At 29.5% G+C, this 12897-nt stretch overlaps 1 protein-coding gene across 2 annotated transcripts in view; it reads right to left on the bottom strand.

Annotated features, from left to right (window-relative positions):
• The window catches only part of anne (anne boleyn), a 133241-nt gene that overhangs the window by 48142 nt on the left and 72202 nt on the right, over positions 1–12897 (bottom strand). For both annotated transcript variants that reach the window (XM_067278982.1, XM_067278981.1), the window contains exons 2-4: positions 3914–3999; positions 3609–3776; positions 3244–3302 (exon numbers count right to left, since the gene is read on the bottom strand). In XM_067278982.1, coding sequence (XP_067135083.1) covers positions 3244–3302; positions 3609–3776; positions 3914–3916 — 230 coding nt within the window. In that variant the 5' untranslated portion in view covers positions 3917–3999. The remainder of the gene's footprint in view (positions 1–3243; positions 3303–3608; positions 3777–3913; positions 4000–12897) is intronic.

Consider the following 12897-nt stretch of genomic DNA (forward strand, 5'->3'; position numbering starts at 1 on the left):
TGACCCTTAGCACATTTCCAGCAATTCATTATAATAGGCAAATGTTTTCTGTCTCTTTCAGTGGCCAGCATAAGACTTTCAACAAGTTTTTAGCCAAACTTTTTAGAACACCTTTTTAAAAAGGAAGAGGAAAATTGTTCTAGAACAAATTTGTATTTAAGTTAATTAAGTGTTCATTTTTTTGATTACATCATCAACAAACGTAATGCCCAAACATGACTACTTTCATACCTTATTGTAAATTATCACAGAAAAATTAGACATTAGGCCTCCAACATAATAGATATTGTAGAACTTATAAATGTTGTCATATGTATGTTCTTAAACCTATCTCCCTGTATCAAATCATCTTCAAGCACTCTCCATGCATTGGAAATCATTTCAGCATCCTTACTGTTTATACATCTTCCCTGTTGCCAGCTTTTATATATTTCCCATGTCTCTAGTGTTCTTAACTTATCTGAGTTTAGCAGTTATATTTTTAATCAATCTGGCTTCTTCCCATAGTACTGACACTTCGGGCTCCATTGCATATTGTGCTAGAGTGGTAGTTGTCTTGCTGTTTGAAATGTCATATTTATACTCAGCCAATCTTTGCATCCAGACCTTGTTGTTACATCCTATATATACTAGGCTACTGTTAGATCTACTATTTAGAGTACAGTGGTTTAGAATAGATACCTGGTGATCTATTGATATTGTAATTGTCTTTTGTGTTTGTGAGGAGTCTGAATACTGTAGGGCCACGATTGAAAGCCATTGAGCTCTTGGTATAACAAGCTATTTGTTTGTACATAGCAATCAGACTAAAATGAAAATCTATTAGAATTCACCTGCTGTTTGCTTTTTGTGTTGCCTGATTTCTATTGTTCATAGGCATATGTTGTTTGACCTGTCTGTTATATAACATTTAGCCAAAGCAGGCACTAGAGTTTTGCTAAAGTAATGTCTTCTAGCTATGTCTGTAATGTACTTCAGCTCTTTGTTGGTGTCAGTTATGTTTGAACAATGCATAAAAGCTCTCTTCACTACTGATCTGAATGCTGCTTGTATTGAGGTAGATCACAAGATGCAGCATGAATAAAAATGGGGACATATGAAGGTTTGCAGAATATCAAAGTATGCACCTTGTTATCTTGCAGGAGTATCTGTATGTCTAAGAAGTGCGTTTCCGTGTCAATTTGTTGATCTAATTTTATTGTGAGGCTATACAGATTGTCGGTAAACATTATTAGGATGTTATGGATGTCTGGTTGTGAATTCCATATGATTAAGACATCATCTATAATGTGTATATAGTTGGATATTAGGAAGAAACTCATTTGTTCTTAACTTATATGTGAATTTGTATTCCACCTAAATAAGATTGGTAAAATAAGGCCAAAAACATGGCCACATTAAATGAAAGTTTTTTTTTTGCATTTTATTGTTTTTTTGTGTGTTGTGGTTTCTAATTTTACAATAAGTGCCAAGAATTTTCCAAAATTTGAAAATTACAATTGATATTTCAAATATACAAACAACATACACATAAATAACACCTTACTCTTGCTGAGAAACGTATTTATTTCAATAACAAACATTTTCAGTGTGATTTACAGGCCATCCTCAGGTTGTGAACGAAATTGGAACTAAAGCATTCCATTAATAGAATACAAAACTCAAATTAAAATTAAATAACCAATGGAATGATGTAAAAACAAAATCCAAAAATTAAAAATTAAAAATAATCAAGGGAATAACATAAAATAGAACAAAAAATATGTACATAGAATTAAGAAATTCAATTAACATAACTCCTTTATTAAAATCATTAATTTGACTGGTTAGAGTTCTTAGTAAGTTTTTTAACCATAAATTTCCATGAAGAGGGAAGACTTTCTGCATCTTTCACATCGAACATCCTTCCTGTAGTTTACTTCTATAAATTTGAATCTTTTCAGCAGTCATCACCAAAGATGGGGAATATACAGGTTTGATGATGGCTGCGTCATCAAACCTGCTGTTTGAATGCGAGAGATGCAGGAAGTCTTCCCTCTGCATAGAAAATTTATGGTTAAAAAACTTACTAAGAACTCTAACCAGTCAAATTAATGATTTTAATAGAGGAGATATGTTAATTGAATTTCTTAATTCTATGTACATATCTTTTGTTTTATTTTATGTTATTCCTTTGATTATTTTTAATTTTTGGATTTTTTTCTTACGTTATTCCATTGGTTATTTAATTTTAATTTGAATTTTGTATTCTATTAATGGAATACTTTAGTTCCAATTTTGTCCACAACCTGAGGATGGCCTGTAAATTAGGCTGAAAACGTTTGTTATTGAAATAAATGTTTCTCAGCAAGAGTGAGGTGTTATTTATGTGTATGGTGATTTGCTGAGTACTGTATGATAGTTTTATACAAACAACATTGCAAAAGCAGAAACAAGTATATTATCTAGGACAAGGGTCGGCAGTTTGTCAAGTGAGAAGAGACAAATTGGCATGGAAACAGGATAATAAAAGTACCAGAGAGCCGCATCGAGGCTTAAATGCGTGACTGATTGCCGACCAACTGTGTTGAAAGACGCCCCCTACTGAGCGTTACAGGCATTCCGTGACAATAATAAATTCCTATTACAAATATACTGAATTATTTATATTGTTATTGGCTATTGGCCAAATGAATAATAATAATTTATACTGTTAATGTAAATAATAATTTATATTGTTAATTTAAATGTGCAAAATACGACACGCGACAAGGGCGCTTCTAGTGGCCTTTTTGGCATAATGTTACATGGATAGACGTCAGACGAATGGACGTACGTTCAATGGGTTATATATATAGATATGCTTCAAATGCTACCACTCGCATGCAATTCATATTGATCAACGTGAGTGTCGTCATGTGCGGACGGGCTAAAGAGTGGTAGAGAATATACCGTATGAGTTGAAGTTTGTTCGGCTCTATCTCATAAACTGGAGTTATAAGGCTGCTTGAGATGAGGTGAAATTGGAGTTTATGTCCGAAGAGCCATAAACGTCTATACAAAGAGCCTCATGCAGCTCGCGAGCCGCACTTTCCGGCCCTTGATCTAGGGGCTTGTTCAGTAAATGTAACCAAAAATGTCTCATTAGTTAGCATTTCAGCTAACTAAATTGCAAAGTTTGACAAACTGACAAAGTTTGCTAAATTCAAAATTATTACAAATTTATTTCAAGATATTAAATATTATAAATATCAGATTACTCACTTTATATCACTTGGTACAATCTGTTTTATTGCTTCTACAAATATTTGATGATACTGATCCTGAAAAGCAATTATTTTAAATAATTATACTGTATAGTTGAATCTTTCATATTTAAGTTTAATCTGATGATTAAATATAATGTATCATTCAAAACATTTTATAAATATTACAGATAAAAATAATATTTGAATAAAAAATTATAAGAAAAAACATAATTCTTGTTATGCAGATTACATCATGTTCTGTTAACTCATAACATGATGAAATAATTGTAATATATGGTTAAGTTTATGATATTACAACAATTTATAAAATAAAATTATATATATAGATCAACTTTAGGAGAATAAAAAATTTATCATTACCACCAAAAGAACTTTCTTGGCACAACGTAAAGGACAGCGAACGTGTGTAAAATAAAGCATCCATGCTGGCTGCCAATGAAATACTAAACGAAGTAAACCACATGTTCCAATGATACCCAACCATGTCAAAATGGTAAATAACTTGTGGGGTTTGTATCCAAAAATTTCCTGCAAAAAATTAACATTTATTTTAATTATTTATCATCATTTCAAATTAGACTAATATATCATAAAACTACTTTGCTCATACAAACCAGAAGTTTTCATTTGAAAAATAATTAAATTGATTAAATTAAATACTTTACCATTTGATCTTCTTCTTGAATGTTAATGTAATCAATACCATCTTTAATAGGTGGTGGTCCAGTTTTGTATGCTTTAATATCATGAGCTGATAATATAAAATAAAAAAATTTATTCAGACTTCATGCTTAAATTATAGTATTTGATACTTTTATTTTGAGTACACAATTAAAATTTATTTAAAAAATCATGATATTAAACTACTGTTGTTCAAGAAAACAGTTAATTTCAAGATATGGAATCCTGACATTATGAATGAACACATATAAATTAATATTTGACACAATGAATAACATTATGATCTTTTTATATATTGAATACTTTTGCCTACTTCATTTTAAGCTTCTTCAGTTACAAGATATTTGAATAGAATGATCTACACAGTAATGGAACAAACTTCAAAAAGACATTCTATACATTTTTCTTTCTATTTGAGCTTTTTCCTGTCTTTTTTTTTTTTAAGTTTGAACTGTGAAGATTGTTCAGATCTTGTAACTGAAGATGCTCAAAGTAGGCAAAAGTACTCTTAACATATAAAGAAACTGTAATGCTGTTCTTTCTGTCTTATATTAATTTATATTTACAGTTAATTTCATTTCATTAAATGAATGAAATTAACTGTATGTTCAAAAAGTAACCATATAATTCAATGTTACACAAACAGTTTTTAGGAGAAATATTTAAAATAACAAAAAATATAAGAAATAAATATGACTGAATTCTAAGGAAGAAGTTGTACTGTCTTTAGGTACTAGATTTATTTGTTTGATGAACTAAATTCATGCAAATACTTTCAACATTCTTCCTTATACTATATTTGGCTTTACGTGATCATATAGAGCATATAAAGTATGTGATCTAGTGTGAGCATATAAGGTTTTATCACCAAATTCTTTGTCACTTTAAAAAAACTATGAACATATTTTGATAACAAAACATGTTCATAGATTAATATCTATTAACATTAATCCCTCTGTTTACATGAATTCAATTCAACACAGTCGAAAAACTTTTAAATTTTAAATAATCAACCAGATACTAAATGACATTAGAATGCATAAATTTATTAAATAAGCATAGTAAAAAGTTTGTGGAGGTTGTGAATTATATACTGCAGATATGCAATAGACAAATAATAGCATTATTAAAGGGTATATTAAGTACAGTAATTCCTCGATTTACATGGTTTCATGGAAATAATTACTCACATAAATGAAGGAATTACTATCTAATGAATTACAAAAGTTGAAAAAACAAAACTAGTTTACAAAGAAACTAAATCCACAATAAATAATATTTTTTCCAGATAAAAAAAAAATACAATTCATAATCAACAATCAACTTCAAAAAAAATAATAAAACATATATAATATATACATATCTTGGTAAAAGTTATGATTTCTATTATTTTATTTTGTTTGCATTTTTTGCCCTCCAAATCCTATAGATACTAAGCAAGTCTTTATTCATGCTTGTAAAAAATTATTTGATATATCCAGGCTAGAAAACATATGAAAATTGCTAGGGATTTAGCTTGAGACACACACAATCATCTCAGCATATTCTATTATCAAATTTAATATCTATAAAAATATGTATTTTATTCATGGTCTGTTGGTTGATTTAAGTAAAAGTTTGTTCTAAATTTGAATTTTTACATTTGTTCATTACAAAAATGATGAAGAATAATGACAAATTATTATTAACATACAAATAACAGTCAGTTTGTGCTAAGTATTTGTTTACTTAGCATTAATTAAGAATTAAAAACATTCTTGAACTATTTAATTTTATGTTTGACAGATAAAAATAGAAAGCATACTCAAATATACTTCATAACAGACATTTTTATTTAATCTTTGTATATTAGATTAACTATAAAGCATAGGGTTATACATTTTAAATAAAATTTTTACCAAATATGTAAAAAATGTAATTTCAAATTTATGTTTTTATAAATCATTACTGAATACAGTCAAACCTGTTTTTATGCGGGGGATAGGGACCGCATTAAAAAAAACGCATAAAAAAAATCTCACGAAACTTCACGAATGGCTGTAAATAATAGTTTTCGCGACACAATTAAAAAAATATTTTTTTTTATGCGGTCAACAGGGACCGCATAAAAAAAGTCTCACATAGAAAATAACTCAAAACCGTACGAAATAGAATTTATTGACAACAGATGTCAGCACTTGACTGCATCGTCTGGTCTATCGTCTGTTTTACATATTTTTGTCCAGGTGGTGTTTTGTTGACTTAAAAAGTAAATTATTTCATTTTTCGCATATTCATGCAATAGTATTACTATAATAAGTGCATTTATGCTATAATAAGTTTATTTAGCTATAATAAGTCAACGTGAGACATGACGAATCGCACGAGACTAGTCGCCAACTATACCGCACAAATTAAAAATTCGCATTAAAAAAATCGCACAAATAAAAATCGCACATAAAAAGAGCGCATAAAAACAGGTTTGACTGTATATTACAAATAAAATTACTTTTTAATTAAATAATCAACAAACTTCTCAAGAATATGTGAAACAAATAAATTACAATTACTCAAAGATTACATTTGGAACCATCAAAGATTGTTTTATAATATGAAGAAGATAAAAATATTCAAAAAGGAAAAACAAAACATTAATTTTCAAGGTATCATCTATGTCCATTTGCTATGTTGCTAATGTAAAGGAATATTTGCTATGATCCTTTTCTTTAAACATGAGGTCATCTAATCATCGTCCATAATTTCTGGTGATGATTTCAATTTTAAATCCCAGTTTGACAAATGCACATTCAATTTTCAGCATTCTCTGAACATTTCATTTTAAACTTACTATCTGACAAGTGAAGTGCACATTTACAGTTCAAATTTGCAGTTGTTTTTCAAACATTCCCTTATAGAATCTGAACATTCCATCTTGGATCTCAGCTATTCCTGATGGTCTATGGAGTTGATCTTTGTCAATTCTCATTACTTTCATCACAGAAACAACCTTGAGGTCATGTGTAGTTTTGTATTTATAATATCCAGTTCTAACTCTGTAATATTCTTATAAAAACTTCACATATTATAATCAAAATTTTTAATCATTATTACTATCTTCAGGTAAACAGCATGAAAAAACTTAAAAATGTCTAACACCCTCAACATGTAGTTATATATTGAGGCTACAGCTTAAGTGGTAGTTTAAATATTAATTGCTTGCAGTGCAATACTTTAACTGTTGGCAGTTACACTATTGTTTACTTCAATTATGTTTCAGTTGTTAAAGATGGTACTAAAAAAAATCAGAAGGAAAACAATACTAGATAAGCATTTGCAGCTTGGCATTTGCCAAGCTGCAATTTTTTTATCATATTTTTAATTTATTTAATTTAAAATATATGCTATCCATCTGAAATTAATACTTTACCTTTAACAATAGAGTCATGCTGGTCATCCATTAACTGCTTTCAGGGGAAAAGTTTTGAATTGAAATGACATGACTTCCAGTTTTCATTGTATATAATTACAGTAATTGTGGCCTCATGCACCTAAGGTTTCCACTTCCTGATTTTGTCTTTCATCTGTCTAACTCCATTCTCAAGATTAAGAAAGGACAGATGAACATGACAGTGGAGATTTATAGGTCTACAATTTTTTCAAATTGCAGTCCAATAAATTAATATATTTAAAGATTATACATTTTAAAATTGTTTTAATGTGTCCTTTTAATGCCAGAGTCCAGAATTAAACCAAAATTTCTGCCAATTGAGTATTTACTTAGGCTTTTTAATATTATAATTTAGTTATTATTATTGATGTAGACATGTCCCCAATTGATTACAATAAGCATATTCTACTATATTAGATATCAAAAATAAAAGTATTAAGCAAAGTTTGCATTTGAATTCAAGACCAAAAAATTAATTATAGTTAGAAATTAATTCTACCCTATAATTTCATATTTTTGATAAACAATAGCAAATCTTAGGATAAAAACAAAGCAAGTGAGATTTTTTATTAGTCTTTAACTAATTATAGTGAAATTCCATTAACATGGCATCAGGTATGCTGGGTTAACGTACCATCTTTTATGTCATGTAAGATGCATCTTTTGTCCAACCAAAAAAACTTGCCCCATGTCTTACCATTTTTGTTGCATCTCCTGTAGGCTAATGGATTCTTCGAACAGCTTTTACAGACTATCTAGTCCAAATCTTGAATAAAATTATTATTATATTTTGCTACAGCTAAGCAGCTTTTGCATATATACTGTATTTACTCGCATATAAGATGATGTTTTTATTCATTTATTACAGCTTTAAAATCCTAGGTCATCCTATACACGCGAGTGAAAGATTCTTTGTGTTTTTGCAAATAATTTTTGTGAACCATGTGTTCGCATTTTTTACTGGATGCTCACCCTATGGTGTTTAAAAACATAAGTATTTTATCTGGGTCATTTTAATCATTCTTGTGTATTGTCAGGAGTAAAGATGAATAGCATTAGGAAAAGCAAAGCTTTTGAATTGAATTCCAAAATTACATGGGAGCCCGATATAAGTTTTAATCCATTCCCACATGAAAACAGATGATTATTTGGAAATCAGAATTCAAAGAAACCCATAAGTATAATAAACGAAGAGTGGACTTGACTGTTAAGAATTGGCAAAAACAAAAAAAAGGTTGCTGAAAAGCTTTACATGAACAAATTATGTTTTCGATTTTACAAGATTTTTTCTTGAAGTTTAAAATGCCAGTAATTTTTGCAGGACAATGTGTGCATTTACATTCATTTGATGTTTTACTTGTGATTAAACAAAATAAAGTTAGAATTGTATTAATAAAACTACTTTTGTTTATTTTGATCTTTAAAGTCACACCTCGTCCTATATGAGAGGTCATCTTATATTTGAGTAAATACAGTATGTTGAATATTTTGATAAATTTTAATTTTAAATGAATTCTTCTAAACATCTTTGTTTCCCTGATAAATTTTACTTTTTAACCAGAATACAGTATAAAAATTTTTGGGATGAGGGTCAAAGGTCATGGCTTAAATATACCATATATTTTGTCCCTAAATATTCTAAGTTAAAATGAAGGTACATTTTACTTGCCATAAAATATGATAACTAGAAAATTAGAGGTATTTATTTACAATAAATTGTGTTATTTCATAGCCACATTCACATTTACATTTACAAAAACAGTCATATTACATAATAATTTATAAAAAAAAAGCTTATGATGATGATGCACAACAACTACTATGGGTTCCTAAGTTTTCTCTTTGGGCTTGTAGAAAAATTCCCAGTTTCCCCTTCTTGATAGTCCTGGTTACAGACATATGATTATTATAATTACATTTTTAAATTATACATTTATGACCAATTTGAAAATAAAACTTATATGACCATAAAACTAGTTACATTTATTAAATTATAATTTACATTTTCTATTTGATTTTTATATGTTTATTGCCACTATAGTATATTAATAAATAAAAATGAAGAGTGGCAAAGTTAAACGATCTAAGTGCCAAAATATATGTAGGCTATTTTTTTCAACCTCCGATGGTCCATAAAAAAAAAGACAAGTGTAAATAACAAAATGAATTTATTACCAAAAGTTAGTTACAAGCTACAAGTTAGGTACACAAACAAAAGTTAGATACATGGTTACTTTTCAACATAATCACCGTGAAGATTGAGGCATTTGTCATATCTGTGGACAAACTTTTCCCATTCCCTTGTCATAGAATGTTGCCACCAATAACTTGAGATGGGCCCTAATGTTGTTTTAAAGATCGTCATTAGTCTCAAACCTCTGCCCTCCTAACCACTTTTTCCTACTGGAGAGAGGTGGAAGTCGCCCAGTGCTAAATTGGGACTATATGCTGGGTGTTTAAAGGTGGTGAAGACTTCCACCTTTCAGACTTCCATCCAGCTTGGAACTTTTTAATATGTGAAGACTTCCACCTCTTTCCTGAACTGAAAATGTGGCTAGCAGACCAGAGTGTAGTGACTAATGACAATCTTCAAAACAATGTTGTTAAGGCCATCTCAATTCACTGGTGAAAACATTCTATGACAAGGGGATGGAAAAGCTCATCCACAGATATGACAAATGCCTCAATCTTCACAGTGATTATGCTGAAAAGTAACCATGTTTGTACTTAACTTTTGGTAATAAATTCATTTTGTTATTTACACTTGTCTGTTTTTTATGGACCATTGGAAGTTAAAAAAACAGCCCTCATACATTCTGCACAAAAATGATATATGCAGTAAGGCCAATATAGTGATTCCAGTGCAAATGCCTTTTGTTTCATTTTAATAAGCATCAACAGATGGGGAATCATGATATGTCCAGAGGGTCTTTGTTTGCTAGTTGCTCTATGTGCCCAACGTTAATTGCACATTTAAGATTTTAAAAAGCTTTTTGAATTAAAAATGATTTTTTAAATAAAAAGTGTTATGGCTTTGACTGACCAAAGAAGATCCTATTTGGGTTTTCTACAAAAACAGCTTTAGCAAGTTAATAGGATGGGAGAAATGCTGTATGTTCAAGAGGGAAACAACTCTCAAAGATTTCAGAGATATTGTGCTTAGCAAGTGCACAACCATTGAGTGATAGCAAGAACAAAGATATTTGCTGAAATATATATATGTATATATTTCAGCATAAAGCAAAAATATTATATTTGATATATATATAAAACAGAGAACTTCTTAATGCCATTTTAAGTAAATAATGATTTGTAATTAAATTTTTATGCATCTAGTATGTGAACTTAAATTGTTTCCAACTTTGTCTTATTTGTGACTGTTTTCTGTTGTATTTAAACAAAAAAAGACTCCTCTTTGAACAGTTGCCTTAAATGTTTCTGAAGAGCTTCATTCTTATAGAAATAAACATTTACTGTATTTTCTATGGACAAAGTTTTTACTTTTTTCCTCCAAAAATACTTTTTGGCATTTTTTATTTAGTTTTTCAGTCTATAAATATAAATTCAATGAAAGTAAAAAATTCCAATGAATGAATTACTGAAAAATGAAATAAAAAATTAAAAATAACTTTTAAATTATATGAATATCATCACAAGTTAACAGAAAATAAAGTCGATATTTTCACAATAAATTGCATTGTATTAGCACCTCATTTTCATTTTCAACATGCCAAATTACATAAAGCTGTATGAAAAAAGCTGCATGATGGATGACAAGCATTTACATTTATTTTTACAAAAGTAGCCAGTGCCTAAAGAAGTTTTGCATTATATATATCATAGAAACTCGATTATTCGAAACTTAAAAAAATAAAATAAAAATAATAATAACAATAATAAAAGTGTACAGAACATTTAGCAACATATATACCACAGTATAATACACAGAGATCAAACTCTCCACCTGACTGGAAATTATTACATAATCTGTTGATTGTACAGTAGCACTGTAAAATTAGGTCAGAATAAAATTAGATTCTGAGTAAAGTAATTTACTTTCAAATACAGTAATTGCATTACAATATTTATAATTCATGAAGCTTTAAATGCACAGTGCTTGCTTGATATACCCAAAATTCATTGTCAAATGAGTTTCTTGATTATCCGAAAGACTTGTGGTCCCATCAAATTTGGATAATCGAGTTCCCATTATATGTAATTCTTAATTACTTTTCAATGTATTTTACGAATAATCGAATAGGATCGCTGTCTCTACAAATATATTTGTCAATTTTAAAATAATGAAGCAAAGATAATGTTATAGCGTGGTCATATCTAAATCAAGGGTGGACTAAAAGTCAGTTAACTAAGATATAAGAAAAAATTCCAGCTAATTTAGTTAATTGAGTTTTGGATCACCCTATATAATAAAAGATGCATCTAGGAACACGGGGAATTATTTCTGTTATTGTTAACTATCAAAATAAAAATTTTAAATAATAGGCAGGCAACTTTTGTGATTGGGCTCAGTCCAAGGGCATACCCAGCGAGGGTAGGTGCCCCTCCCTAGAAGAAAAATTAAAGTGTAGTAACTGACACAGAGCACAGATGTATCAATTTAGTATCAGTTTGAATAATAAATATTGTAACTAGACTAGAGCCATCTATCGTGAAATTTCACTCTCCCCCCACTTTCTCGAAACTAAGTTGCCCCCCTCTACAGTAGTTCAGATCCTGGGTACCCCTCTGGCTCAGTCATTGTTTATAACGCAATTAAAGCAAAATCATCGAGAAACAGTCAATATAAACATGGTATATTTTACATACTAAAATAACTTAAACAATAGTATCAGATATATTATTATACGTTATATCATTGTTTTGTTTGGTATATTTTATGTATTACTAGCAGATAAGCTTACCGTTGCTCGGGCAAAAAGTAACGATATCGAAGATTAAGATTATAGCCGATCTTACCCGTTTTCACCGGGTGCAAGAATTAGGTCCCCCTCTTCCCGAGGCTAATTAAAAAATTTCTAGATAGGTCTAAAAATATGTTCGATTTCCCGCAAAACGCAAAAGTCCTCATCTAAAATAGTACAGAAGCCGAGTTCTTTAGGGTCATCCTTAACTCTTTCCCTCTCTCCCGCGGGGTGGAATTTCCAAAAATCCATTCTTAGCGTGCATTCTCATGACGTATCCTGTGTACCAAATTCCAACTTTCAACTCCTAACCGTTTGGGATCTGCGCTTATTATTATCATTATTATTATTATGATCAATCCATCTCGATTATATTATAAGATTAGTATTTTATACCTTAGGCTATACTATACAATAATATCACGTAACAACATTTTTGTATTACAGTATAACACAAACTGTGTATACAGTATAACGTCCTGTACGCTGTAAAAATTATTTTTACAGCGTACAGGTCGTTAAAATAATTGCTTAAACAGGGAATGGAAAATCTCATAAAGTGAATAAAGTTTACTTTATTATTTTAAAAAGTTTAATGAGAAGATATTCTATCGAAAAA

The sequence above is a fragment of the Centruroides vittatus genome, unplaced genomic scaffold, assembly GCF_030686945.1.
Source record: "Centruroides vittatus isolate TY-2023 unplaced genomic scaffold, ASM3068694v2 contig_846, whole genome shotgun sequence".
Taxonomy (NCBI): domain Eukaryota; kingdom Metazoa; phylum Arthropoda; class Arachnida; order Scorpiones; family Buthidae; genus Centruroides; species Centruroides vittatus.